A 24173-nucleotide genomic window follows, 5' to 3' on the forward strand; every position below is an offset into this window, starting at 1 on the left:
GGGCAGACCCCGGGTCGGCACTCTCCCGATCACCCCACTGCCCCCAGCCACGTACCGCGGACCACGTTGGAGGGAAGCTTCTGCCAGTTGAGCTTTTTCATCCTCAGTGTGGGCTGATTCACCTTCTTGCGGAAAGGGGCTGGGGCGTATCCCAGGGTGTAGCCCACTTGGGCCACCAGGATTTCCTCCCCGCCACCCCCTGATGGAGGAGGAGGAGGAGGCGGTGGAGGAATTCCTCCCAGGCCTGGCAGGGGTGGAGGGGGAGGGGGTGCCATGCCTGGCAGTGGAGGGGGCGGGGGCGGGGCTGCCATGCCTGGCAGTGGAGGGGGTGGGGGTGGGATTGCCATGCCTGGCAGTGGAGGGGGTGGGGGGTGGGACTGCCATGCCTGGCAGTGGAGGGGGCGGGGGGGGCAACTGCCATGCCTGGCAGTGGAGGGGGGCGGGGGGTGGAACTGCCATGCCTGGCAATAGAGGGGGCGGGGGTGGGGCTGCCATGCCTGGCAATGGAGGGGGTGGGGGTGCGGCTGCCATGCCTGGCAATAGAGGGGTCGGGGGTGGGGCTGCCATGCCTGGCAATGGAGGGGGTGGGGGTGGGGGTGGGGCTGCCATGCCTGGCAGTGGAGGGGGTGGGGGTGGGACCGCCTTACCGGGCAGTGGTGGGGGTGCGGGTGGCGCTGCCATGCTTGGCAGTGGAGGGGTTGGGAGTGGGGCTGCCATACCTGGCAGCGGTGGGGGAGGAGGTGAGGGTGGTGTTGCTATTTCTGGCAGAGGAGGGTGTGGAGGTGGGGCTGCCATGCCTGGCAGAGGAGGGGGTGGGGGTGGGGCCGCCATGCCAGGCAGTGGAGAAGGTGGGGCAGACAGAAGTGGGATGCATTGCTCAGGAGTAGCGGAGCAGGCCGGGAGCTGGGTGGACACCTCCTCCTCCTCCACCCACGCCGGGGTCCCGGGGAGGCTGGTGCCTGGACACGTCTTGCTTCCCGGCAGCAGCTGGACGGCATCCAGGCTGGTCTGGGTCCACTTATGGACCTTGCTGGTACAATCTCTATCTTCCGGTCTGCCACCAGGCCGCCTCTTGATGGATAGAAGCCTCTCCACGATCTCCTCAATGCTGCTTTCCTGAACTAGAAAAGCCAGAGAGCATGAAGCCAGGGCTCTGGCCAGAATGATCTCTCCATTCAGTCAATCGGTTGTATCTACTGAGTACTTACTGGGCGCAGAGCCCTGTCCTAAGTGCTTGGGGGAGTACAGGTCAAAAATTCTCACCCGTCTGAAGAATTCCGATAGTTCACAGCCCCAAAAGGTGCTTGGGTCCAAGTTATGGGGATTAATCAGTTAATCAATCATATTTATTGAGTGCTTACTGTGTGCAGAACACTGTTCTAAGCACTTGGGAGGGTACAATATGATTAATCTGTTGGTAGCTATGTGGCCACTTGAACCTAGCCACTGTAGGCCGGCTCGCAAAGAGTGACCTGCCCACTAGCCCCGACCAAGAATACATACTGTGTGGAGATCTGTAATGGCATTTATTAAGCATTTACTATGTCAAAGCACCGTTCTAAGTGCTGGGGTAGATACCTAATAGGGTTGGACAACTGGGGCTCACAGTGTTCATATAGAATTCACTCATCAGCCACTCCTAAATGCTTTGGGCCAGGGACATTGTGGGGTGATGGAGGCCCATCTGGACCCTTTGGGGCCCTGTTGCTGGTCTTCTCATCCCAACAGGTACCTGGTTTCAGCAGAGGGGCCAGGGGGGAGGGGGGGAGTGCTGCAGAGATAGCTGCCCTGGGCTAGTGGATAGAGCAGGGGACGGAGTCCGAAGGTCAAGAGTTCTAATCCCGGCTCCACCATTTACTTGCTATGTGACCTTGTGCAAGTCACTTAACTCCTCTGGGCCTCAGTTCCCTCATCTGTAAAATGGGGATTAAGACTGTGAGCCCTATGTGGGATGGGGACTGTGTCCAACACAATTATCTTGTATCTACCCCGGTGCTTAGAACAGTGCCTGATACATAGTGAGCACTTAAGAAATATCATAATTATTATTACCCACCCACTTAAGGAGGCCTGGAATTGGGGGTTGGGACTCCTGGGTTCTGGGAGGGCCAGCACAAAAAAGAGGTTAGGGTGGGGAAGGACAGCGACAGCTGGAGAGGACAGGACCCCCCCCCAAAACCTCACCCATCCCACAGGGGTTGGGAAGACAGGGAGATTAGCAGGTGTGCTACAGAGAGTGGGCAGATTCAAGTATCTTCTGGGCTGGGGTATTCCGTCTCTTTGGGTGGGCAGAGAATGTGTCTACTGACTCTGTTCTATTGTACTCTCCCAAGTGCTTAGTACAGTGTTCTGCACACAGTAAGCACTCAATAAATACAATTGATGGATGCCAGGGAATTGGGCTCAAATCCTGCTTTACATTTTTGTGTTCCTCCCTGCAGCCTCCCAGCATGGGGTAGAGCCAGGATCTTCCCTTGCAGAGTCCAGCCACTGTGGTGCAGGATGTGGGTGCAGTGGCCAGGGACACTGCCAGACTGGCAGCCCTGGAGGGTGAGGAAAGGTAGTGGCTAAACTGTGAGGCCAATGGTGTCCAGAAGCTCCTGGGCAGACCATGCCAGGAGCAATCCCAGGTAGAGATAAAGACTTATACTGACAGTTGACCTATCTCCTGCCCAAACGACACCCCCACCTGGGGACCTCCCCCTCCGGAGGAGGACAGAGATAGATAAGGAGCTGAGTGGCCTGTTGAAATGGACAAACCCAGCTGGTGTCCTCACCATCTCCAGCCAGCAGCACGGCTCTGTTCACCAGGATCTCCAGTGCCTCCCACAGCAGCAGGCTGGACCGCTGCGATGGTTCCAGGTGCAACAGGCCCTGAAGGACCGACAGCAGCTGGACGGAGACCGGGGAGTGGCTCACCTGAAAAAACAGGGGACAGGCTGAACTGGGTTGGGGAGGGGGCTCCATCCGGGTCAGCCACCCTGCTCCTGATAGCGGCTGAGATTCAGCACTTATTAAGTGTCAGGCGCTGTGCTAAGCAGTGGGGTACATAAAGGCAATGTCCCACCCGGAAGCAGTCTAGATCTTATCCCCATTTTACAGATGAATGAACTGAGGCACAGAGAGGTTAAGTGACTTGCCCAAGATCAAGTGATAGGGCTGGGTCTGGAAACCCACTGAGAAGGTGCGTAGTGTGGTGGATAGAGCACAGGCCTGGGAATCGGAAGATCATCGGTTCTAATCCTGGCTCTACCAACTGCTTGCGGCGTGACCTTGGGCAAATCATTTCACTTCACTGGGCCTCAGTTACCTCATCTGTAAAATGGGGATTGAGACTGTGAGCCCCACATGGGACAGGAACTGTGTCCAACTCAATTAGCTTGTATCCACCCCAGCACTTAGAACATTCCCTGGCACGTAGTAAGCACTTAACAAATATCATAATTATTATTATTATTATTAGAAACTGGGAATCTTGACTTCAAGTCTTGTGGTCTTTCCACTCTGGTCTGGCATTCCTCCCTGGGAGGCTCCAGGATGTCTCCTCCGGGAAAACTTCCAGGATCAAGCCCTAGGCCTAAGCTCTGATGGTCCCATGCCTCTGTTTCATCTCTGCCACTTCCTTCAGGCCAAACCTCCACCGCCACTCACTTTATGAAACAGGGATGAGAAGACTTCCTGGTGATTGCTCATGTCAATCCCATCACATATTTTCAGCAACTCCTCATCATCTTCAGATTTGGCCTCCTCAAATGCTTCGCATTGAATGAGAAGATCGACGTCTTCGATGTCTCTGGAACAGAGAACAGTGGAGCCTGATATTTAGGAACTGCCTTTAGAACTTAAGTTCCTTAGAGGACAGGGACAATGACTTAATCTCCCCTAAGGGTCTGGTTCAGTGCTCTGCTGTTGGTAGATGCTGGGATCAGTGCTCTGCACATAGTGAGATCTCAGTTTAATACACTGCTCACAAAAGATGCCGAGTACAGGACTCTGTTCACAGTAAGCACTTAGTACGGTGTTCTGCACATTGTAGGTCCCTGGTAAAGTGCACTGCAGTGGGTATGATGCAAATGTTCTTCTCACAATAAGGACCTAGTGCAGTGTCCTGCTCTCAGTAGGTGCAGTGCTGTGCCCTAGTGGGTGCAACTTACAGAAAATGGCCAGGGCATTTGGGCCCCTAGTGCAGTGCTCTGCCCACAGTTGATTTTCAGTCATCCATGGATAATGACAAGATAATGAATAACAGAATCATATTGGGAGGTAGCCTGGTCCATTCAATCAATCAGTGGTATTTATTGAGAGTGTAATGTGTGCAGAGCACTGCACTAAACCTTTGGGAGAGTATAATATAGAGTTGGTAGATATAATCCCTGCCCACAGCAAGCTTACAGAGTTGGACCTCTGCTGAGTGTCCTGGGCAAGTCATTTGATCACCCTAGGCCTCACTTTCCTCATCTGATAAACGGGAAGAATAATTCCTGCTGCTCCCTACCTCACAGGGAAGCCTGGAGCATAGGACTCTGTGATGGATATCAAAGCACATGGGAATGGAAGAAGCCCCATATCGTATCGGTATCAGAACCGACTGAATGTGGATGGCTTCAGTTTCCAGATTGTTCTGGCTGACTCAGGCTCACCTTCAGAACTGCTCCAAGTCTCCAGGCTTCTCACCCCAGCCTCACTGACTCCTAGCCAATAGCCAAGAGAGCCACTGAAAGTGAAAGGGCATCAGCAGGAAAGGGGTCAGATCCACAGCTATCCTGGGCCAGGGGATGCTAAACACCAAGGAGACTGGTCTCCTGTGGTTGGCCATTAATGGCATGGATAGGCCTTGAGGACGTGGCCACATCCTGTGTGCGAGTGAGTCCAAGTTTCTCTGAGTCCCCCAGGGACTCAAACTCTTGTAGCCATGTGTGGCTGATTTCACTTTAGGACCATTAGGCCAGGTTTCTGCTTCCTTAGCAGGCTCAGCAGCCCAAATGGTGGCCATACACCTGGCTTTTCATTGGACGGTTGGGTTTCCAGCTGGTTTGTTCCTTGTGCAGTACTATGTGTGTGGGGGGGAAGTGGGAGGGTGGGGAGTGGAGAATGAGCGGCCAGGGGGTCCAGTCCAGAGGCCACCTTATCAGCCGGACGCCCCTCTTGGAATTAGGCCATTGGTCTAAGTCAGCCGGGAGGTATGGGGGAGGAAGTTGGGGGATGGAGGGAGGGGGTCAGTTGGACTCTGGATCTTCATAAAATAAAGGGGTTTAAGATGTGGGGTGACCCGCTTAATCCACGGCCCCTCCCCTGCAACTTTCTATGAAATTTCTCAAAGTCCCCCTCAGCCTTTCCTAGTGCCCACCCTGGGGGCTTTGAAGCCAGGTTTACACTAGCCAATTCTCCAGAAAATTCAGAACCCATGAGTCTGCTCTGGTCCCAGCTACCCAAGGACTTCTGCATCATGTTAGGTAAAAAGAAAAATGATAAAAAGCACATACATGAAGTGTTCAGGTAAAACCATCAGCTCCTGAGGGAGGGCCCCCGGGGCAGTGACATCTTCTGGCCAGCCCAGGACCGTATCTCTGCCACGATGCTTGCAGGAATCACTTGTTGGTGGCCTACTGGGCACCCACCCACAGGGCTAAGGATGGACCATCTAACCCTCTGAACTCTCCCTCCCCTCTTTATCTCTGATATTACCTCCAGTGACCTAGCATGAGCCATTCTTCCATGGATCCAGCCAAAACCCTCTGGGACCTTAAGTCTTTGATTCCCTAGGGGACTGATCCAGCCAGGATCCAGTACTCCCTGTCCTGCACTGCAGCCTTCCCTGGGAGAGCCACGGGCAGGGCTGGACAGGGCAGGACAGGATGCAGAGGGGCATCAGCCACAGGGCTGTGGAGCCAGGAGATGGAATCAGGCAGACACGCTACCACCTTATCAAGGGGATAAAAGAGGAAGAGTTCATCACTCCTCACTAGATCATATCAGGGGTGGGTTCTCAGGGTGGGATCTCAGGGAAGATTTACTTGGACTAGGAGGCTGTTAATCAATCAAACAATCGCACTTGTTGAGTGATGACTGTGTACAGAATACTGTACTAAGCACTTGGGAGAGTACAGTACAACAGAGTTGGTGGACACATCCCTACCCACAAGGAGCCGGGCTATTTATTCAGAGCTTACTGTGGACAGAACACTGTATGAAATAATAATAACAACAATGATAATGATAGTATTTGTTAAGCACTTAAGCACTCTTTTAAGTGCTGGGGTAGATACAAGCTAATCAGGTTGGACAAAGTCCCTGTCTCAAATGGGGCTCGCAGTCTTAATCCCAAGCTTACAGATGAGGTAACTGAGGCCCAGAGACGTTAAGTGACCTGCCCAAGATCACCCAACAGACAAGTGGCAGAGCCTAGATTAGAACCCATGTCCTTTTGACTCCCAGGCTCATGCTGTATCCCTAGGCCATGCTGCTTTGAAGGGTCTGGGAGAGTACAACAGAGGGCTGGGCTGGAGGGCTGAGGAGTGGGGAGGTTAGAGGTGTCGGGCAGCTGGGGTCTGGGAGTAGGAGGGCATTTTCTAGGCCTGGTCATTTCAAAAACGGAGCTTTCTACCACTTTTCTGCTGCAGATTTTTTGCTAACCCTGAAATCCAGCTGCTGGAAGATCCAGAAGCTAAACATGGAAGGGGACGTCAAAGGCTGGGCAGAACAGCCTGGGTCAGTTCCAGAAGTGGCCCCGACCCCAAAGTTGCTGCCCAGTGAGTCCTGGTGTGCTCATCTTCCCCAAGCGCCTTTCACATCAGATGCCATATATGACCAGTCTGAGGGCCCCGAGAGACAGGGGCCCTGTTTTACAGATGAGGAAACTGAGGTCCAGAGAGATGAAGAGGCTCACCAGGATCAATCAATCAATCATATTTATTGAGCGCTTACTATGTGCAGAGCACTGTACTAAGCGCTTGGGAAGTACAAATTGGCAACATATAGAGACAGTCCCTACCCAACAGTGGGCTCACAGTCTAAAAGATCACACTGCAGGGCAGTACTGGGTCTAAAAGCCAGGTGTTTTGGCTTCTGAGTTAAGTCTTTCCCAGCAGGACACACTGCATCTGTATGTCTGAAATGGGCTCACTGACCTCACCATTTACCCCTTTCTGAGGGATGCAACCGACCCCTGCCTTCAGTGAAATGACTATGCAGACTCCAACTGAAGTGTGAGGAATTACGATCAGACAGCGACGAGGATGAGACACCAGGGTAGGGCATGAGACACTGAGGTTGGTACCCAAAGGAGGGGAATCAGACCCTGGGGTTGGCAGCCAAGGGAATCTCTTCTCTGAGGGGACAGATCCCAGAATCTCAGGGAAATTTCAGCACAGAACCACCAGATGGAGGAGGATGGACAAGATGAGCTCGCCAAGCCCCGCTCCTGCCCCTGCCCCTGCCCTGGGCTCTGGGCCTGGGAGGGAGTGAAATGTTCCCTCTGCACCAGGAGCAGTGGGGCCCTGGGCTGTTTCTTGCTGCTCAGAGTACAGGAAGTTGCACTGCCACCTGTTAGAATGAATCCAATTCAGTGGCTGAAATCCTTGCTAGCATCTTTAAAGAGGCAACAGGAATGAAATGCTTCCAACATGCAGGAGCTGAAAGACCATATACATGATCAAATTATTTATTCATTTGCGTGTAACATTTCTATCTATTCCCCTCATTACTTATTTACTAATTCATGTCTCTTCTACTCCCTACATGCCTGATACAGCAATCATTTGAAAGAATGAACTCAGTACAGTGACCTGCATGTAGTAAGCATTTAGTACAATGCTCTGCCAACAAGGATGCTCATTTCAGGGCTCTGCACATGGTAGACCCCCAGTACGGGTTCTTGACTAAGTAGGTGACCAGTACAGTGCTTTGGACACAGTAGCTACCCAGCGTAATGCTTTGCATCCAGCAGACATTCACTACAGTCCTCTGCCCTGAGTAGACAAGTGGAAAGAGGCCTAATAGCCTAGTGGAAAGAATATGAGTCTGGGAATCAGAGTATCTAGGTTTTAATCCTGGCTCTGCCAACTGCTTGCTGGGTGACCCTGTGCATGTCACTTAACTTCTCTTTGCCTCAGTTTCTTCAACAGTAAAATGGGCAATACCTGTTTTCCCTCCTACTTAGGCTGTGAGTCTCACGTGGGACAGGGACTGTGTCTAACTTGATTAACGTAGCTACCCCAGCACTTAGAACAGTGCTCAACACATAGTAAACACTTAACAAATAATAATAACAATTATCTTCTAGACTGTGAGCCCGATGTTGGGTAGGGACCGTCTCTATATGTTGCCGACTTGTACTTCCCAAGCTCTTATTTCAGTGCTCTGCACTGAGGTAAATACAATTGAATAAATGAATGAATTTAACAGTAGTTGCCCAGAATAGAGCTCTGCACATAGTAGGGGTCTCAGTTCATAAATAGTTGTCCTTTGCGTTTGAAGACGATGCCGTCGAGTACAGCAGTCAGTGCCCTGCACATAATAAGTGCCAGTCCACCCAAGCGACAGTGATATCGGCACTGATGCAGCAGGTGATCTCTGGGCCGGAGAGAGTGAGATCTCCCTGTGAGAACTCCCAAGTACATGGCTTGTGTGGAGAAGTGGACTGGAGTCGGTCTTTCTGTTCGTGTGTGAGCCCTTGCGCAGGGGAGCTGGGGCTTACCTCAGCTTGGTTAAGATGTCCAGCAGCTGCAGACCTGCCAAGGAAGACAGAAGGGTGACTGGTGAGGGGTGGTGATCTCCCCTGCCCCCTGACAGCCTCCTGCCATCCCACACTCCTGCCTGCCTTCCCACTTGTCCCAAGACATCTGGATGTCACTCTCCATACCCAGGAGGGGTCACACACCCTCAGCTCTCTGAGATCCAGACCACTGGGGACACCCTGCCAGGTCAGAGAGAATAATAAAACACAATCCTCACATGGAGGTCACTCCCCAGCCTTGGTCTCTAAGACTGCTAGGATCACAGGGCAATCTATCAGTAGAATGATTGAGAGCTTGTTGTGTGCAGAGCACTGCAGTAAGTTCTTGGGAGAGTATGATACAACAGACTTGATAGACCCATTCCCAGCCCACAATAAGCGTACAGTCTAGAAGAAGAGACAGACATCAAAATGACTTCTGGATATGTGCATAAGTGCTGAGGGGCTGAGGGTGGGGTGAAGAAAAGGTATGTATCTAAGTGCAAGGGTGATGCAGAAGGGAGAGTAGGGGAGATGAGGGCTTGTAGGAGAAGGCCTCTTGGAGGAGATGTGATTTTAATCAGGCTTTGAAGGTGGGGAGAACGATTGTCGGAAACGAAGGGGGAGGGAGTTCCAAGCCAGAGGCAGGATGTGGGCGAGGGGTCAGCAGCAAAACAGACGAGATTGCAGTACGGTAAGCAGGAAATCAGCAAGGTAATGTAGGAGGGGCAAGGCGATTGAGTGCTTTAAAGCTGATGGTGAGGACTTTCTGTTTGATGTGGATGGGCAACGACTGTAGGTTCTTGAGGAGGGGGGAAACATGGACTGAATGGTTTTGTAGGAAAATGATCTGGGCAGTAGAGTGAAGTATGGACTGGAGTGAGGAGAGACGGGGGCAGGAGGGTCATCAAGGAGGCTGATGCAATAGTCATGGTGGGATAGGGTAAGTGCTTGGATCAAACAGGATAGCAGATTGGATAGGGAGGAAAGGGAGGACCTTAGCAATATTGTGAAGGTAGAACTGACAGGATTTAGTGACAGAGTGAACATGTGGGTAGAATGAGAAAGATAAGTTGAGGATAATGCCAAGGTTACAGGCTTGTGAGACAGGAAAGATGGTGGTGCTGTCTACAGTGATGGGAAAGTCAAGGGGAGGGCAGGATTTGGGTGGAAGATAAGTAGTTCTGTTTCGACATGTTAAGAGACCACTACTCTTCCCATCTTCAAAGCTCTTTGGAAATTACCTCTCCTCCAGGAGGTGTTCTCTGATTAATCTCTCATCTCTTCATCCTACCCCAACAAATGCCACTTCAGCACTGCCATGCCTCTACCTGGGAACTTAGTTCGCCAACTCCATTTTTGCACATAATAATAAGAATAATCATAATAATGGCATTTGTTAAGTGTTTACTATGTGCCAAGCACTGTCCTAAGCGCTAGGGTAGATACAAGGTAATCAGGTTGTTCCACGTGGGGCTCACAGTCTTAATCCCCATTTTACAGATGAGGTAACAGACAAAAAGAAGTTAAGTGACTTGCCCAAAGTCACACAGCTGATAAACTGATAAGTGGCACAGCCAGGATTAGAACCCATGACCTCTGACTCCCAAGCCTGTGCTCTTTCCACTGAGCCACACACTCTATTGCTTCCTTCTGCCAGTAATTTGTTTTAGTATATGTATCCCCCAGGAGATTGTAAACTCTCTGAGGGCAGGGATCATTTCTACTTATTCTATTGTTCTCTCAAGCTCTTAGTACAGTGCTCTTCCCAGAGTAAGCACTCAATAAATGTTATTTGATTGATTGGCTGATTGCAATCAATCAGGTAGGTGGTAGGTTGGGGAAAAGGGGAGGAGGGGAGTCTGCAGGTTGAAGAAAAATTAAGATTTATTGTCAAACATCAAGGATTGAGTCAGCGAGGAGATTCTGACTCAATCCTTGAGTCAGTAAGGATTGAGTCTTCTTGGAGATTTTCCCTGCAGAGAGATGAAGGAAGGTAGAAAAGTGAAAAGAAGGGGCTAGAGGAGACCTCCTCTTCCAATCTTTGAATGTGTGCCCCTGGGGGATACCAGGCTGAGAAGGACTAATACCTCTCTCTCCACCCTGGATGATGTGTGCCGAAGAAACAGGAAAGGTGAAACATATTAGAGCTGATACTCATTCCCAGGGGCTGATGACCCCCAAAGGAGGGAGAAATTCAGAGTTCTCCTCCCTTCTCCCACCTGTCCCTTTCCCCTCTAGACTGTAAGCTTGTTGTGGGGAGGGAATGTATCTAGCAAATCTGTTAAACTGCACTCTCCCGAGAGCTCAGTATAGTCTTATGCACACAGTACGCAGTCAATAAATATGACTGATTGATTGATTCTGGCCTGGTGGCTGCCCTCTGGAATCCATTTACCCCTTCTCCAGAGGCTGATGAGGGAAGGAGTAGGCTGTGAAGTTCAAACAGAGGCAGAGGTTCCCTGGGAGCCAATCTCATCAAGAGAGGAGGTGGAAAACAAGTAGCTGAAATGAGGTTGCAGGATTGGCTTATTTATGTGCTTCCAGCCCCGCATTAGCACAGGTAACTGAGCCAACTGAGACCCAACAACAAAAGCAGAAATGCCTGACAGTGGGTAGTGCCCACTCTCTCCAGGTGTTGGGCTGGCAGGTGAGTAATCTTTCCAGTAGAACCTGGTCCTGATTGCCTCCTGTCTTGATCTCATTGCTTATCTGTGTATTTCAATTATTTTCCTTTGCCTTAACCTGCTCCACTTTCCAATGCTGACTTTCCCTCCAGTGACCCAGTATGGACCATCCAACACCCCTAACTCTTCCTCTCCAACCCTGATTCTCCCTCCAGTAACCCAGCATGGATTATCTCCTCTCCATTCCTGGGTCTCAGCGTGGCTCAATGGAAAGCACCCGGGCTTGGGAGTCAGAGGTCATGGGTTCTAATCCTAGCTCTGCCAATTGTCAGCTGTGTGACTTTGGGTAAGTTGCTTCAACTCTCTGGGTCTCAGTTACCTCATCTGTAAAATGGGGATGAAGACTGTAAGCCCCACGTGGGACAATCTGATCACCTTGTATCCTCCCCAGCGCTTAGAACAGTGCTTTGCACATAGCACTTAACAAATGCTACTATTATTATTATTATTATTATTATTATTATTATTATTATTATTATTATTATTACAATGACCCAGCATGGACCACCCAGCCTTTAGACTGTAAGCTTGTCGTGAGCAGAGAATGTGCCTGTTTATTGTTACAGTATACTCTCCCAAACACTTAGTACAGTACTCTGCACATGATAAGAACTCAATAAATATGGTTGACTAACTGACCATCCAATACCCCTAAATTTCTCGTCTCCATTCCTTACTCTCTTCCACCAGTGACCCATCATGGACCATCCAACCCAACTCTCCCTTCTCTATCCTTGACTCTCCCCACAGTGACCCAGCATAGACCATTCAATTCCCCCAACTCTCTCCTCTCCATCCCTGACTCTGCCACCAGCGACCCAGCATGGACCATCCAACACCCCCAACTCTTCCCTCTCCATCCCTGACTTTCCCCTCAATGAGCCAGCATAGATCATCCAACCCCCCAACTCTCTCTTCTCCATCCCTAACTCTCCCCCCTGTGACCCAGGATAGACCACCCAAAACCCCAATCTCCCCTTTCCATTGCTGACTCTCAAGGCCACTCATCCCTGAATGTATCAGCATCCTCCTTGAGCAAAGTGAAAGTCTTGCTTCCCCCTGTGAAGAAAAGACAGCCCGGGCCACAGTTACCTATGAACTCATTCCTCAGCTGAGTCCGGGCCCACAATTCCTCGGTCCCCAGGATGACGGCGTTGATGACGCTCAGCAGGGTAATGACGTAAGGCACGTTGTCTGAGTTGGACAGCTCGCTCATGATCACGCTGAAGCGATACTGCTGGTTCTTCACCGTCTGGAACACAGGCAAGGGGAACTCAACAAGGATCACCACCACCACCCGGCCACCATTCACTCAATCGTATTTATTGAGCACTTACTGTGTGCAGAGCACGGAACTAAGCACTTAGCCACTGATGTCCTGGGCAACCCGCTGCTGCATCATAACCTCCAGAATCGGCCAAGGCCTTTAGTTTCCCAAAGCGCTTTCTTCTCCTCCGGGATCTCATTTTACCTGTACAAGATCCCCAGAAGATAGGGGGGAGACAGGGGTTCTCATCCCCATTTTACAGAGAAGCCACATGGCATAGTGGAAAGAGCTTGGGACTGAGAGTCAGGAGACCTAGGTTCTAATCCCAGCTCTGCCACTTGTCTGTTGTGCGACCATGGGCAAGTCACTTTACTTCATCAGGCATCGGTTACTTCATCTGGAAAAATGATTAGAACTGTGAGCCCCATGTGGGACGTGGACTGTGTGCAACCCGATTAGATTGTACCTACCCCCAGCACTTAGTACAGTGTCTGGCACATAGTATGCACTTAAATCCCATCAAAAAATAAAGATGAGAAAAAGGAGGCTCAGAGAGGCTAAGGGATGTGTCTGAGATCAAATAGCTTGACTTGACACCTGTCCACATGTTTTGTTTTGTTGTCTGTCTCCCCCTTCTAGACTGTGAGCCCATTGTTGGGTAGGGACCGTCTCTATATGTTGCCAACTTGTACTTCCCAAGCACTTAGTACAGTGTTCTGCACACAGTAAGCGCTCAATAAATATGATTGAATGAATGAATGAATGAAATAGCAGGCAGAGATAGGTCTAGTCTGCTGGCTCTCACGCGTGATGCTCTGGGTTTTGGTGCTCCTAGGAAAGGAGAGACCAAAATTGGGGGTTGGGAAATGGCCAGATCAAGTGCTGCTTCCAATCCCGGCCCACATCTAGACTGTAAGATTATTGTGGGCAGTGAATGTGTCTGTTATGTTGTTATATTCTCCCCCAAGCACTTAATACAGTGGTTTGCATACAGTAGGTCCTCAATAAATACGATTGATTGACTGACTCCCTAGCCCAAGCAGATCTCCCTGGTTCTCTAGGACACCCAGGGTACTCAGGCCTCTCCAGTTGCCCTCCCTCTCCCTCCAGCAGGTCTTCCAGGCTTTCAGGCTCATTCTTCATGCACAGAATACAGGCCCCGGTCCAAGTCACTTGCCTTGTAGTGCTCTAAGGCATCCAAAGCCAGCTCGTGTCCTTCCGGAGAATAAATGCACAGGGCGGCCAACAGCTCAAACACTTGCTTCTTGACCATGATGTTGGATGTGTCCAGGGCTGCGGAGAGAAGGCCCAGCATTGGCTTCCAGGCTGGCTTGTTTGTTTGTCATATGGTACTCGTTAAGCTCTTCCAATGCATCAAATACTGTTCTAAGTGCTGTGGTAAGTACAAGTCAGGTTGGACACAGTGCCTGTCCCACATAGGGCTCACAGTCTTAAGTGGGAAGGAGAACATGGATTGAATCCCCATTTTACAGTTGAGGAAACAGGCACAGAGAAGCTAAGCAACTTGTCCATGGTCACACAACTAGCAACTGGCAAAGCAATGGCAGAGCCGGGATTAGAACCCAGGGCCTCTGACTTCTAGGGCCATGCTGTTTCTTCCACTAGGTCACACTGCTTCTCCATTGCTGGGTGCTCATCTGATGTCATTTACTCATTTGTGGTTCTACTCCAGAGCTCTTTCCACCACTGAGTATTCATCAGTTTATTTCTAATGTCTCACTGTTAGAGATGTTAGGTGCCGGACCACATCTTTTCATTCATTCATTCAATCACATTTATTGAGTGCTTACTGTGTACAGAGCACTGTACTAAACACTTGGAAAGTACAATTTGGCAACAGTTAGAGACAATCCCTACCCAACAAAGGTCTTTGGTACGTTCTCCCAGCACTTAGTACAGGGCTCTGCACATAGAAGGCTCTGCACAGAGTAGGGGCCCAATATACAGTGTTTCACAGACAGTAGTTCAATACAATCAATGAATTGCACTTAGTAAGGGTCCCAGTACAGCCCTCTGTTCTCATTAGGGGTCCAGTAAGTGCTCAGAACAGTGCTGAGAAGCCGCATGGCCTAGTGGAGAAAGCATGGACCAGAAAATCAGAGGACCTGGATTCTAATCCCAGTTCTGTGTGTGACTTTGGACAAGTCACTTCACTTCTCTGCACCTCAGTTTCCTCAACTGTCAAATGGAGATTCAATCCCTGTTCTCCCTCCAACTTAGACGGTGAGCCCCAGGTGAGACGGGGACTGGGTCTGACCTAGTTAGCATGCACCTACCCAAGCGTTTAGAACAGTGTTTGACACAAAGACACTCAAAACATGCCATCAGAAAACAAAAACCAGAGTGTTCTGCGCACAGTATGCTCTCAGTTCAGTGCCGTTTACCCAGCAGGTGTTTGGTCAGTCCTGGTGATGACTTCAAGTGGCTTGCAAATTTTCCCTTCCCAGAGTGTTCACTCTGCTGGCTTTATAGCCTCTCTGCCGGCCTCCTCTTCCCAATAAAGGGGACACCCCAGTTCCCACCAGGAAGTACTGAAGGCAGGGAGATACATTCAGTGAACCTAAGGTGCTTTCCCAGACTCCCCTCCAGCCCTCAGATGTTCCTGATCTGCTGATCCATCCCACCATCCCATTAACACACCAAACACGGATCCCACTGCTTCGGGGATAGAACCAGATCCCAGAACAGCCTTGTCTTGAATTGTACCCCAAATGGACTGGTCTCCAGGACAAATGTGTCAGAGACTGTTGTGTGCCAGTGACCTCAGGGCATTAGCAAATGTGGTGTGCTGAGCTCTGCAGAGCACCAATGACTGCAGTGTACTAGTGCAGAAGCGACTGCAGTGCACTAGTAATAATAACAATAATAATGGTACCTGTTAAGTGCTTACTATGTGCCAAGCACTGTTTTAAGTGCTGGGGTAGATACAAGTTAATCAGGTTGGACACAGTCCCCATCCCACAGGGGGCTCACAGTCTTAATCCCCATTTTACAGATGAGATAACTGAGGCCCAGAGAAGTCAATTGACTTGCCCAAAGTCACACAATAGACACGCGGTGGAGTGGGAATTAGAACCCAGGTCCTTTTTACTCCCGAGCCTGTACCCTATACACTTAAGTCATGCTGCTTCTCTTGCTGGTGGTTTCACTAGACCAGTAACCACAGCACATCAGTGACTGCACTGCATCAGTGTGCTGGTGACCTGCACAGCTGAACATGACTAGGCCTCTCTTCTGGGAAAGAGCACGGGCTTTGGAGTCAGAAGTCACGGGTTCAAATCCCGGCTCCACAATTGCCAGCTGTGTGACTTTGGTCAAGTCACTTAACCTCTCTGTGCCTCAGTTCCCTCATCTGTAAAATGGGGATTAAGACTGTGAGCCCCCCGTGGGACAACCTGATCACCTTGTAACCCCCCCAGTGCTTAGAACAGTGCTTTGCATGTAGTAAGTGCTTAATAAATGCTATCATTATTATTATTATTATCCCATGTTCCTGGGAGTATTTTTACCCACCCACTTTTATGGAAGACTCCTCTTTCCCCCTGGCAGGCGGGAGCGTGTTTTTCTCAAACTCTGCACCAACTGTTGTTTTGCTAGACGCTGGTTGTAGCTTATTCCTTTCTTCTGCTAGATTCCCTCGTTTCATGCATTTTCCAATCCGTGGTCTGAAAAACCTTTGCCTGGTTCTGCCAATAACGAACCGAACACCACTGGCATCTCCTGTCAGCTCCTTCCTCCCGTCACATTGACTGGCCATCTGTCAGGAAGCTGCCCCACTCCAGGGACACCCACACCCATGCCCAAGGTTCACCAAGTGCGGAGGCTTGTCTCTATTGAGCTGTTAGGACAAAGGTGACCAGAGTTTCCTGGCAAGGGCAGGCAGAAAACTGCAGGGACGCTTGGTGAATTTCAGATTCCTTGTTTCTCCTTTCCATTTCCCTGCAGCTGGTGGGGAAAAACCAGTGAACATGCTCATGGTGCCATTGAACCGGGGGAGATCGGGAGCGGTAGGAGAGGCAGGTGGGGATGGTGGGGAGGAGGAAGATATTGGGAAACAGGGCAAGAGGATGGGAACTATAGAAGCCAAACGCTAATTCTGTTGTATTGTACTCTCCCAAGCACTGAGTACAGAGCTCTGCACCTAGTAAGTGCTCAATAGATAGCACGGATTGACTGAAAAGAGGTTGGAAACTACTCACAAAGCTTTCTTGAATCTGCATTTCGAGAAAACAGGTTTTAATTGGGGCCAGAGATAGTAGTAAGCGCTTAACAAATGCCATTATCATCATAATATTACCATCCCCTGAGGGATGATATCCTGGGTCAGCCCCCAGACTGTTCAGGCTAGGACCCTGTCTCCAAGGGGCAACAGGATACTCGGAGGAATTGTGTGCTAGGGGATCTCCTGACCATCCAACACCCCCCAATCTCCTCTCTCCATCCCTGATTCTCCCTCCAGTGACCCAGCACAGAAAATCGGACATCCCTAATTCTCTCCTCTCCATCCCTGACTCTCCAATCAATCAATCAATCAATCAATCGTATTTATTGAGCGCTTACTATGTGCAGAGCACTGTACTAAGCGCTTGGGAAGTACAAATTGGCATCACATAGAGACAGTCCCTACCCAACAGTGGGCTCACAGTCTAAAAGGGGGAGACAGAGAACAGAACCAAACATACCAACAAAATAAAATAAGTAGGATAGAAATGTACAAGTAAAATAAATAAATAAATAAATGAATAGAGTAATAAATATGTACAACCATATATACATATATACAGGTGCTGTGGGGAAGGGAAGGAGGTAAGACGGGGGGATGGAGAGGGGGACGAGGGGGAGAGGAAAGAAGGGGCTCAGTCTGGGAAGGCCTCCTGGAGGAGGTGAGCTCTCAGCAGGGCCTTGAAGGGAGGAAGAGAGCTAGCTTGGCGGATGGGCAGAGGGAGGGCATTCCAGGCCCGGGGGATGACGTGGGCCGGGGGGTCGATGGCGGGACAGGCGAGAGCGAGGTACAGTGAGGAGATTAGTGGTGGAGGAGCGGAGGGTGCGGGCTGGGCAGTAGAAGGAGAGAAGGGAGGTGAGGTAGGAGGGGGCGAGGTGATGGACAGCCTTGAAGCCCAGGGTGAGGAGTTTCTGCCTGATGCGCAGATTGATCGGTAGCCATTGGAGGTTTTTGAGGAGGGGAGTAATATGTCCAGAGCGTTTCTGGACAAAGATAATCCGGGCAGCAGCATGAAGTATGGATTGAAGTGGAGAGAGACACGAGGATGGGAGATCAGAGAGAAGGCTCCCCTCTCCATCCCTGAAGGGGCCCAATTATCAGGGGGTAATCTTGATCACTAGACAATGCCAACCAAGCCGTGCCTAGCTACCTGGGGTGATGGTGGGACACAGGGAACGACTCTATGACTCTTCAGAATGGATCCTAAATCAGGGTCTGCTGCTGTGTCTGGCTGCCCAGTTATCTGTGGGAAAGGATTCCATGTGCTCACCCGCAACTGGGGAAGGAAGTGATTATTTTGAGTTATTTGGAACCTGACCTCTTCCAGCTCCAGTAGATGCCCTCACCCTAGCGGAATGGGATTTGGGGAAAGGCAATTTTGTTTTTGTCCTCTCCACCCCTTTCAAGACTTGGCAGACTTTCTATTTTCCCAAAGCACAAACCTATCAAGTGGTTCATGTGTCTCCCCAACAATGCTTAGAATGCCAAAAGTAGGGTACCAAAAGTATTATCCATGAGAAAACTGGAGCTTACAGAGATCAGGGATGTGCCTTGTGGAAGGAAACCTAATTACCAGGATCCAGGATCTGGATAATCCTCCTCTCATCCCTGGGTGCTGACCATCAGGCCGTGCTGCCTCTCCTGCTGAGCAACTGTGGCAGGAGGTGTTCCCCGAAGGGCCCCCCACCTCCCAGGATCTGTCAGCCCTGGGCCGCGGATTTCAGGGAATTGCCCCGGTATGGGAACCCTTTTGTAAGGTATTCGTTAAGTACTAGCTATGTGCCAGGCACTGTTCTAAGTGCTGGGGTAGACACAAGGTAATCAGGTTGGACATAGTCCCTGTCCCACTTGGGGCTCACACTCTCAATCCCCATTTTACATATGAGGTAACTGAGGCCCAGAGAAGTTACATGTCTTGCCCAAGATCACGAGGCAGACACGTGACAGGGCCAGAATTAGAACCCAGGTCCCTCCGACTCCCGGGCCCAGGCTCGATCCATCAGGCCACGCTTACCCTGGGAGAGTTTGCGGACGTAGCCTTGGTTGCTGAGGATGTACTCGATGCCCTGGTGCGAGTTCATGACGGCCCGCACGCAGCTAATGCAGGTGAGCTGGAGCAGCGCGTCCGAGATGCGGGCCACCCCGCGCCCCGACAGGCGGTCCAAGGCCTCCAGCAGCAGGTCCAGCCCGCACTGCTCCAGGAACTGCAGCATCCACGGGTCGTCGCTGCTCTCCAGGCGCTTCTTCAGGCCGGAGTAGTTCACCACCGAGGGGATCTGCAGGAGGCGGATGCAGAGCTCCGGCTCAGCGTTCTCCAGGTTGGCCTCCGTCTGATCCGTGTCCTGGGTCCCCAGTTTCTCCTTGAGGGCCGCCCATTTCTTCTGCGCACCTTCCTTCACCGACATCTTGGCTACCTGGACTACCGCGGAGAGAGGGAGGGGAAGGAAGGAGAGAGAAGGAAGCCGGTTAAGGGAGCCGTGCGGATTGCTATTAGCCAGCAGGCCACAAGTTGGTAGGAAAGGAGGCTGGGCTGAAAGGCAACGAGTCAAGGGGAGAGAAGGAATTTAACAATTAACTTCTCTGTGCCTCAGTTACCTCATCTATAAAATGGGGGTTGAGACTGTGAGCTCTATGAGGGACAACCTGAATAGCTTGTATCTACCCCAGTGCTTAGAACAGTGCTTGGCACATAGTAAGTGCTTACCAAATGCCAACATTATTATTATTAATAATATGGACTGGGTCTAAACTGACAAGCTTGCACCTACCCCAGCACTTAGTACAGTGCCTGGCACATAGTAAGCACATAACGTACAAACAAACTAACAAAAACTGTGAAATCAGACCACATGGCAGGGCTGCTTTTATACCACTGACTGACTTATCGCTTGGCCTCTTGTCTGTAGGGGTCATGACGACCAACTCTATTTTACTTTACTCCCCCAAGCACTTAGTATAATATTCTGCGCACAGTAAGTGCTCTATAAATACCAACGATCGATGATTGATTGGTCCGGCTGGCAAAATGGGCTGGGCTCAAATATGCCATGCCTCAAATGCGACACATTGAGGTTTGCAGAAAGGAAGCCTTGAAGCCACACCAACGGAACAACAGTGCAGTAGATTTCTAAACTCACGGTGGGTATAATAATAATAATAATGATGATGGTATTTGTTAAGCCCTTAATATGTGCCAAATACTCTTCTAAGTGCTGGGATAGATACAAGGTAACCAGGTTGTTCCACGGGGGGCTCATAGTCTTAATCCCCATTTTATAGATGAGGTAACTGAGGCCCAGAGAATAATAATAATAATAATAATAATAATGATCTTGGTGTTTGTTAAGCGCTTACTATGTGCCAAGCACTGTTCTAAGCACTGGATAGATACAAGGTCATCAAGTTGTCCTACGTGGGGCTCACAGTCTTATCCCCATTTTACAGATGAGGTAACTGAGTCACAGAGAAGTTAAGTGACTTGCCCAAGGTCACAGAGCAGACAAGTGGCAGAGCTGAGATTAGAACCCACGTCTTCTGACTCCCAAGCCTGGGCTCTCTCCACGAAGCCACGCTGTGTCTACCAACTCTTATATTATATTCAACCAAGGGCTTGGTACAATGTTCTGCATACAGTAAGCGCTCAATAAATACGATTGATTGATTGGTTTCAGTTGTGTCACTGGGGCCTTTTAGAGAAGCAGCGTGGCTTAGTGGAAAGAGCACGGGCTTGGGAGTCAGAGGTCATGGGTTCTAATCCCGGCTCCGCCGCTTGTCAGCTGTGTGACCTTGGGCAAGTCACTTAACTTCTCTGCCCAAGTTACCTCATCTATAAAATGGGGATGAAGACTGTGAGCCCTTTGCGGGACAACCTGAATAGCCTGTATCTACCCCAGTGGTTAGAACAGTGCTCGGCACATAGTAAGCGCTTAACAAATACCAACATTATTATTATTATTTAAAAAAACGAACTCTGTTGCTCTGGTGCTGAGCCTCTACAGTTGGGAGGAACAGTAAGCCATTGCTGCCACAGGGGGGCATCCTACTACTCCATTTAAGAGAGCGGGAAGGGTCTCAGTGGAAAAGATCCCGGGCTTTGGAATCAGAGGTCATGGGTTCAAATCCCAGCTCTGCCAATTGTCAGCTGTGTGACTTTGGGCAAGTCACTTCACTTCTCTGGGCCTCAGTTCCCTCATCTGTAAAATGGGGATGAAGACTGTGAGCCCCCCGTGGGACAACCTGATCACCTTGTCACCTCCCCAGCGTTTAGAACAGTGCTTTGCACATAGTAAGTGCTTAATAAATACCATCATTACTGTTATCAGTCCACGAATGTAATTCTGGCCAGGATCTTACAACTCTGCTACTGAAACGCTGCAACGCCCAAGGAGGCAGCGCCGCAGGGAAATTTGTTTTAGTCATTCATCTTGCTCCTTTCCTCTTCTCCCACTCCCTTTATTCATTCCCCCCTCCCAGCCCCACAGCGCTTGTGTATATATCTGTAACTGTAGTTATTCATATTGTTATTACTATAATAATAATAATAACGAGATTTGTTAAGCACTTAGGTGCAAGGCACTGAACTAAGCGCTGGGGTGGATCCAAGCAAATCGGGTTGGACACAGTCCCTGTCCCACGAGGGACTCAGGGTCTCAATCCCCATTTTACAGAGGAGGTAACTGAGGCCCAAAGAAGTGAAGTGACTTGCCCAAGTACACACAGCAGAGAAGTGGCGGAGCCGGGATTAGAACCCATGACCTTCTGACTCCCAGGCCCAGGCTCCATCCACTACGACACGCTGCTTCTCACATATTAATATCTGTCACCCCCTCTATTCATTCATTCATTCATTCAATCGTATTTATTGAGCACTTACTGTGTGCAGAGCACTGTACTAAGCGCTTGGGAAGTCCAAGTTGGCAACATATAGAGATGGTCCCTACCCAACAGTGGGCTCACAGTCTAGAAGGGGGAGACAGACAACAAAACAAAACATATTAACAAAATAAAATAAGTAGAATAAATATGTACAAGTAAAATAAATAAATAGAGTAATAAATACGTACAAACATATATACATATATACAGGTGCTGTGGGGAAGGGAAGGAGGTAAGGTGGGGGGGATGGAGGAGGGAAGAGGGGGAGAGGAAGGAGGGGGCTCAGTGTGGGAAGGCCTCCTGGAGGAGGTGAGCTCTCAGTAGGGCCTTGAAGGGAGGAGGAGAGCTAGCTGGGCGGATGGGCAGAGGGAGGGCATTCCAGGCCCGGGGGAGGACGTGGGCCGGGGGTCGATGGCGGGACGGGAGAACGAGGCATGGTGAGGAGATTAGCGGCGGAGGAGCGGAGGGTGCGGGGTGGGCTGGAGAAGGAGAGAAGGGAGGTGAGGTAGGAGGGGGCGAGGTGATGGAGAGCCTTGAAGCCGAGGCTGAGGAGTTTCTGCCTGCCTCTAGACCGGAAGCTTGTTGTGGGCAGGGAAGGTGTCTGTTATAGGCGCTTAGTACACTGCTCTGCACACGGCAAGCCCTCAGTAAGTACGCCTGACCAACTGACTGATCTCTAGACTGTGAGCCTGTTGTTAGACTGTAAGCCCGTTGTTGGGTAGGGACCATCTCTATGTATTGCCGACTTGTACTTCCCAAGCACTTAGTACAGTGCTCTGCACACAGTAAGCGCTCAATAAATACCATTGAATCAATGAATGAATGGGAGGATAGGACCGTGCCTAGGGAAATGGCAGCTGGGACATGTATTATAGCATACGTCTCGGCCTAAGCTAAAAGGCCCCCAGCTAATAATAATAATAATAATAATAATAATAATAATAATAATGGCATTTGTTAAGCACTGTTCTAAGTGCTAGGGTGAATACAAGGTGATCAGGTTGTCCCACGTGGGGCTCATAGTCTTAATTCCCATTTTACAGATGAGGTAACTGAGGCACAGAGAAGTTAAGTGACTTGCTCAAAGTCACACAGCGGACAAGCGGAGGAGCCGGGATTAGAACCCATGACCTCTGACTCCCAAGCCCGGGCTCTTTCCACTGAGCCACGCTGCGTCACTGCCCCTCTGGAACAGCCAAGCACCAAGAGGTTACCTTGGTCACTGGGGAATGCCAACCAAGCTGTGCCTCGTATTGTACTCTCCCAAGCACTGTACTGTGTGCGCTCTGCACACAGTAAGCGATCAGTAAATACGATTAATTGGGACCTCAGGGAGCCATTTTGCAACCCTTCAGGAAGGATGTTAAGTGAAGATTGCCAGTTTAGCATGATCCAACAGGGGGAAGGGGGATTTCCCTGTTTACTGTCAAGAGACTGGTCAATTCAGATTATCCAACATCCTATCTAGCAGGCCACTATCCTCCCCACTAACAAAGCCTTATTAAAAACAAAAATCGCCAGGAAGCCTTCCCTGACTGATCTTTCATTTCCCCTCTCTAATGCACTACTTGGAGTCCTCACACCATGAGCAGTTTTTTATTTTTCTCTTTTATGGTTTTTATGTGCTTACTGTATGTCAGGAGCTGTACTAAGTGAGATCTGGGGTAGACACAAGTTAATCAGGTTGGACTCAGTCCCTGTCCCACATATAGTTCATACTTGTAATCCCCATTTTGCAGATGAGGTAACGGAGGCAAAGAGAAGTTAAGTGACTTGCCCGAGATCACAGAGCAGACGAGTGGCAGAACAGGGATTAGAAACCAGGTTCTCTGACTCCCAGGACTATAGTCATTCATTCATTCAATCGTATTTATTGAGTGCTTACTGTGTGCAGAGCACTGTACTAACAGACTACACTCTGTCCACTAGGCCACGACTTAACTTTGCAGATCCTTATATTCCGTTGCTTCGCCCATCTGTAATTCATTTTAGTTTACTTCTCCCCTTGGCTAGATGATAATCTCCTGGAGGGCAGGGAGAAGCAGCGTGGCTCAGTGGAAAGAGCACGGGCTTGGGAGTCAGAGATCATGTGTTCAAATCCCGGTTCTGCCAACTGTCAGCTGTGTGACCTTGGGCAAGTCACTTAGCTTCTCTGTGCCTCAGTTACCTCATCTGTAAAATGGGGATTAAGACTGTAAGTCCCATGTGGGACAACGTGATCATCTTGTATCCTCCCAAGTATTTAGAATAGTGCTTTGCACATAGTAAGCACTTAACAAATGCCATTATTATTATTATTATTATTATTATTATTGTCCTGTCTCCTAATTCTACTGTACTCTTCCAAGAACAGTACAGTGTTCTGCATGGTGTACAGGCTCAATAAAT

General features: G+C 50.0%; 2 protein-coding genes across 2 annotated transcripts in view; both read right to left on the reverse strand.

Moving 5' to 3' along the window:
* Positions 1-5717, reverse strand: part of LOC119927353 (inverted formin-2-like) — a 32181-nt gene extending 26464 nt beyond the window's left edge. The window contains exons 1-11 of the mRNA XM_038745968.1: positions 5686-5717; positions 5484-5603; positions 4641-4714; positions 4496-4523; positions 3652-3793; positions 2761-2919; positions 2420-2543; positions 878-1121; positions 648-761; positions 424-569; positions 56-199 (exon numbers count right to left, since the gene is read on the reverse strand). Coding sequence (XP_038601896.1) covers positions 56-199; positions 424-569; positions 648-761; positions 878-1121; positions 2420-2543; positions 2761-2919; positions 3652-3793; positions 4496-4523; positions 4641-4714; positions 5484-5603; positions 5686-5717 — 1327 coding nt within the window. The remainder of the gene's footprint in view (positions 1-55; positions 200-423; positions 570-647; positions 762-877; positions 1122-2419; positions 2544-2760; positions 2920-3651; positions 3794-4495; positions 4524-4640; positions 4715-5483; positions 5604-5685) is intronic.
* A 2974-nt stretch (positions 5718-8691) lies between these two features.
* Positions 8692-24173, reverse strand: part of LOC119929087 (inverted formin-2-like) — a 46246-nt gene continuing 30764 nt past the window's right edge. The window contains exons 2-5 of the mRNA XM_038747564.1: positions 18925-19324; positions 13845-13960; positions 12493-12652; positions 8692-8729 (exon numbers count right to left, since the gene is read on the reverse strand). Of these exons, the coding sequence (XP_038603492.1) occupies positions 8692-8729; positions 12493-12652; positions 13845-13960; positions 18925-19324 (714 nt within the window). The remainder of the gene's footprint in view (positions 8730-12492; positions 12653-13844; positions 13961-18924; positions 19325-24173) is intronic.

Source organism: Tachyglossus aculeatus, chromosome 1, assembly GCF_015852505.1.
Source record: "Tachyglossus aculeatus isolate mTacAcu1 chromosome 1, mTacAcu1.pri, whole genome shotgun sequence".
Classification (NCBI taxonomy): domain Eukaryota; kingdom Metazoa; phylum Chordata; class Mammalia; order Monotremata; family Tachyglossidae; genus Tachyglossus; species Tachyglossus aculeatus.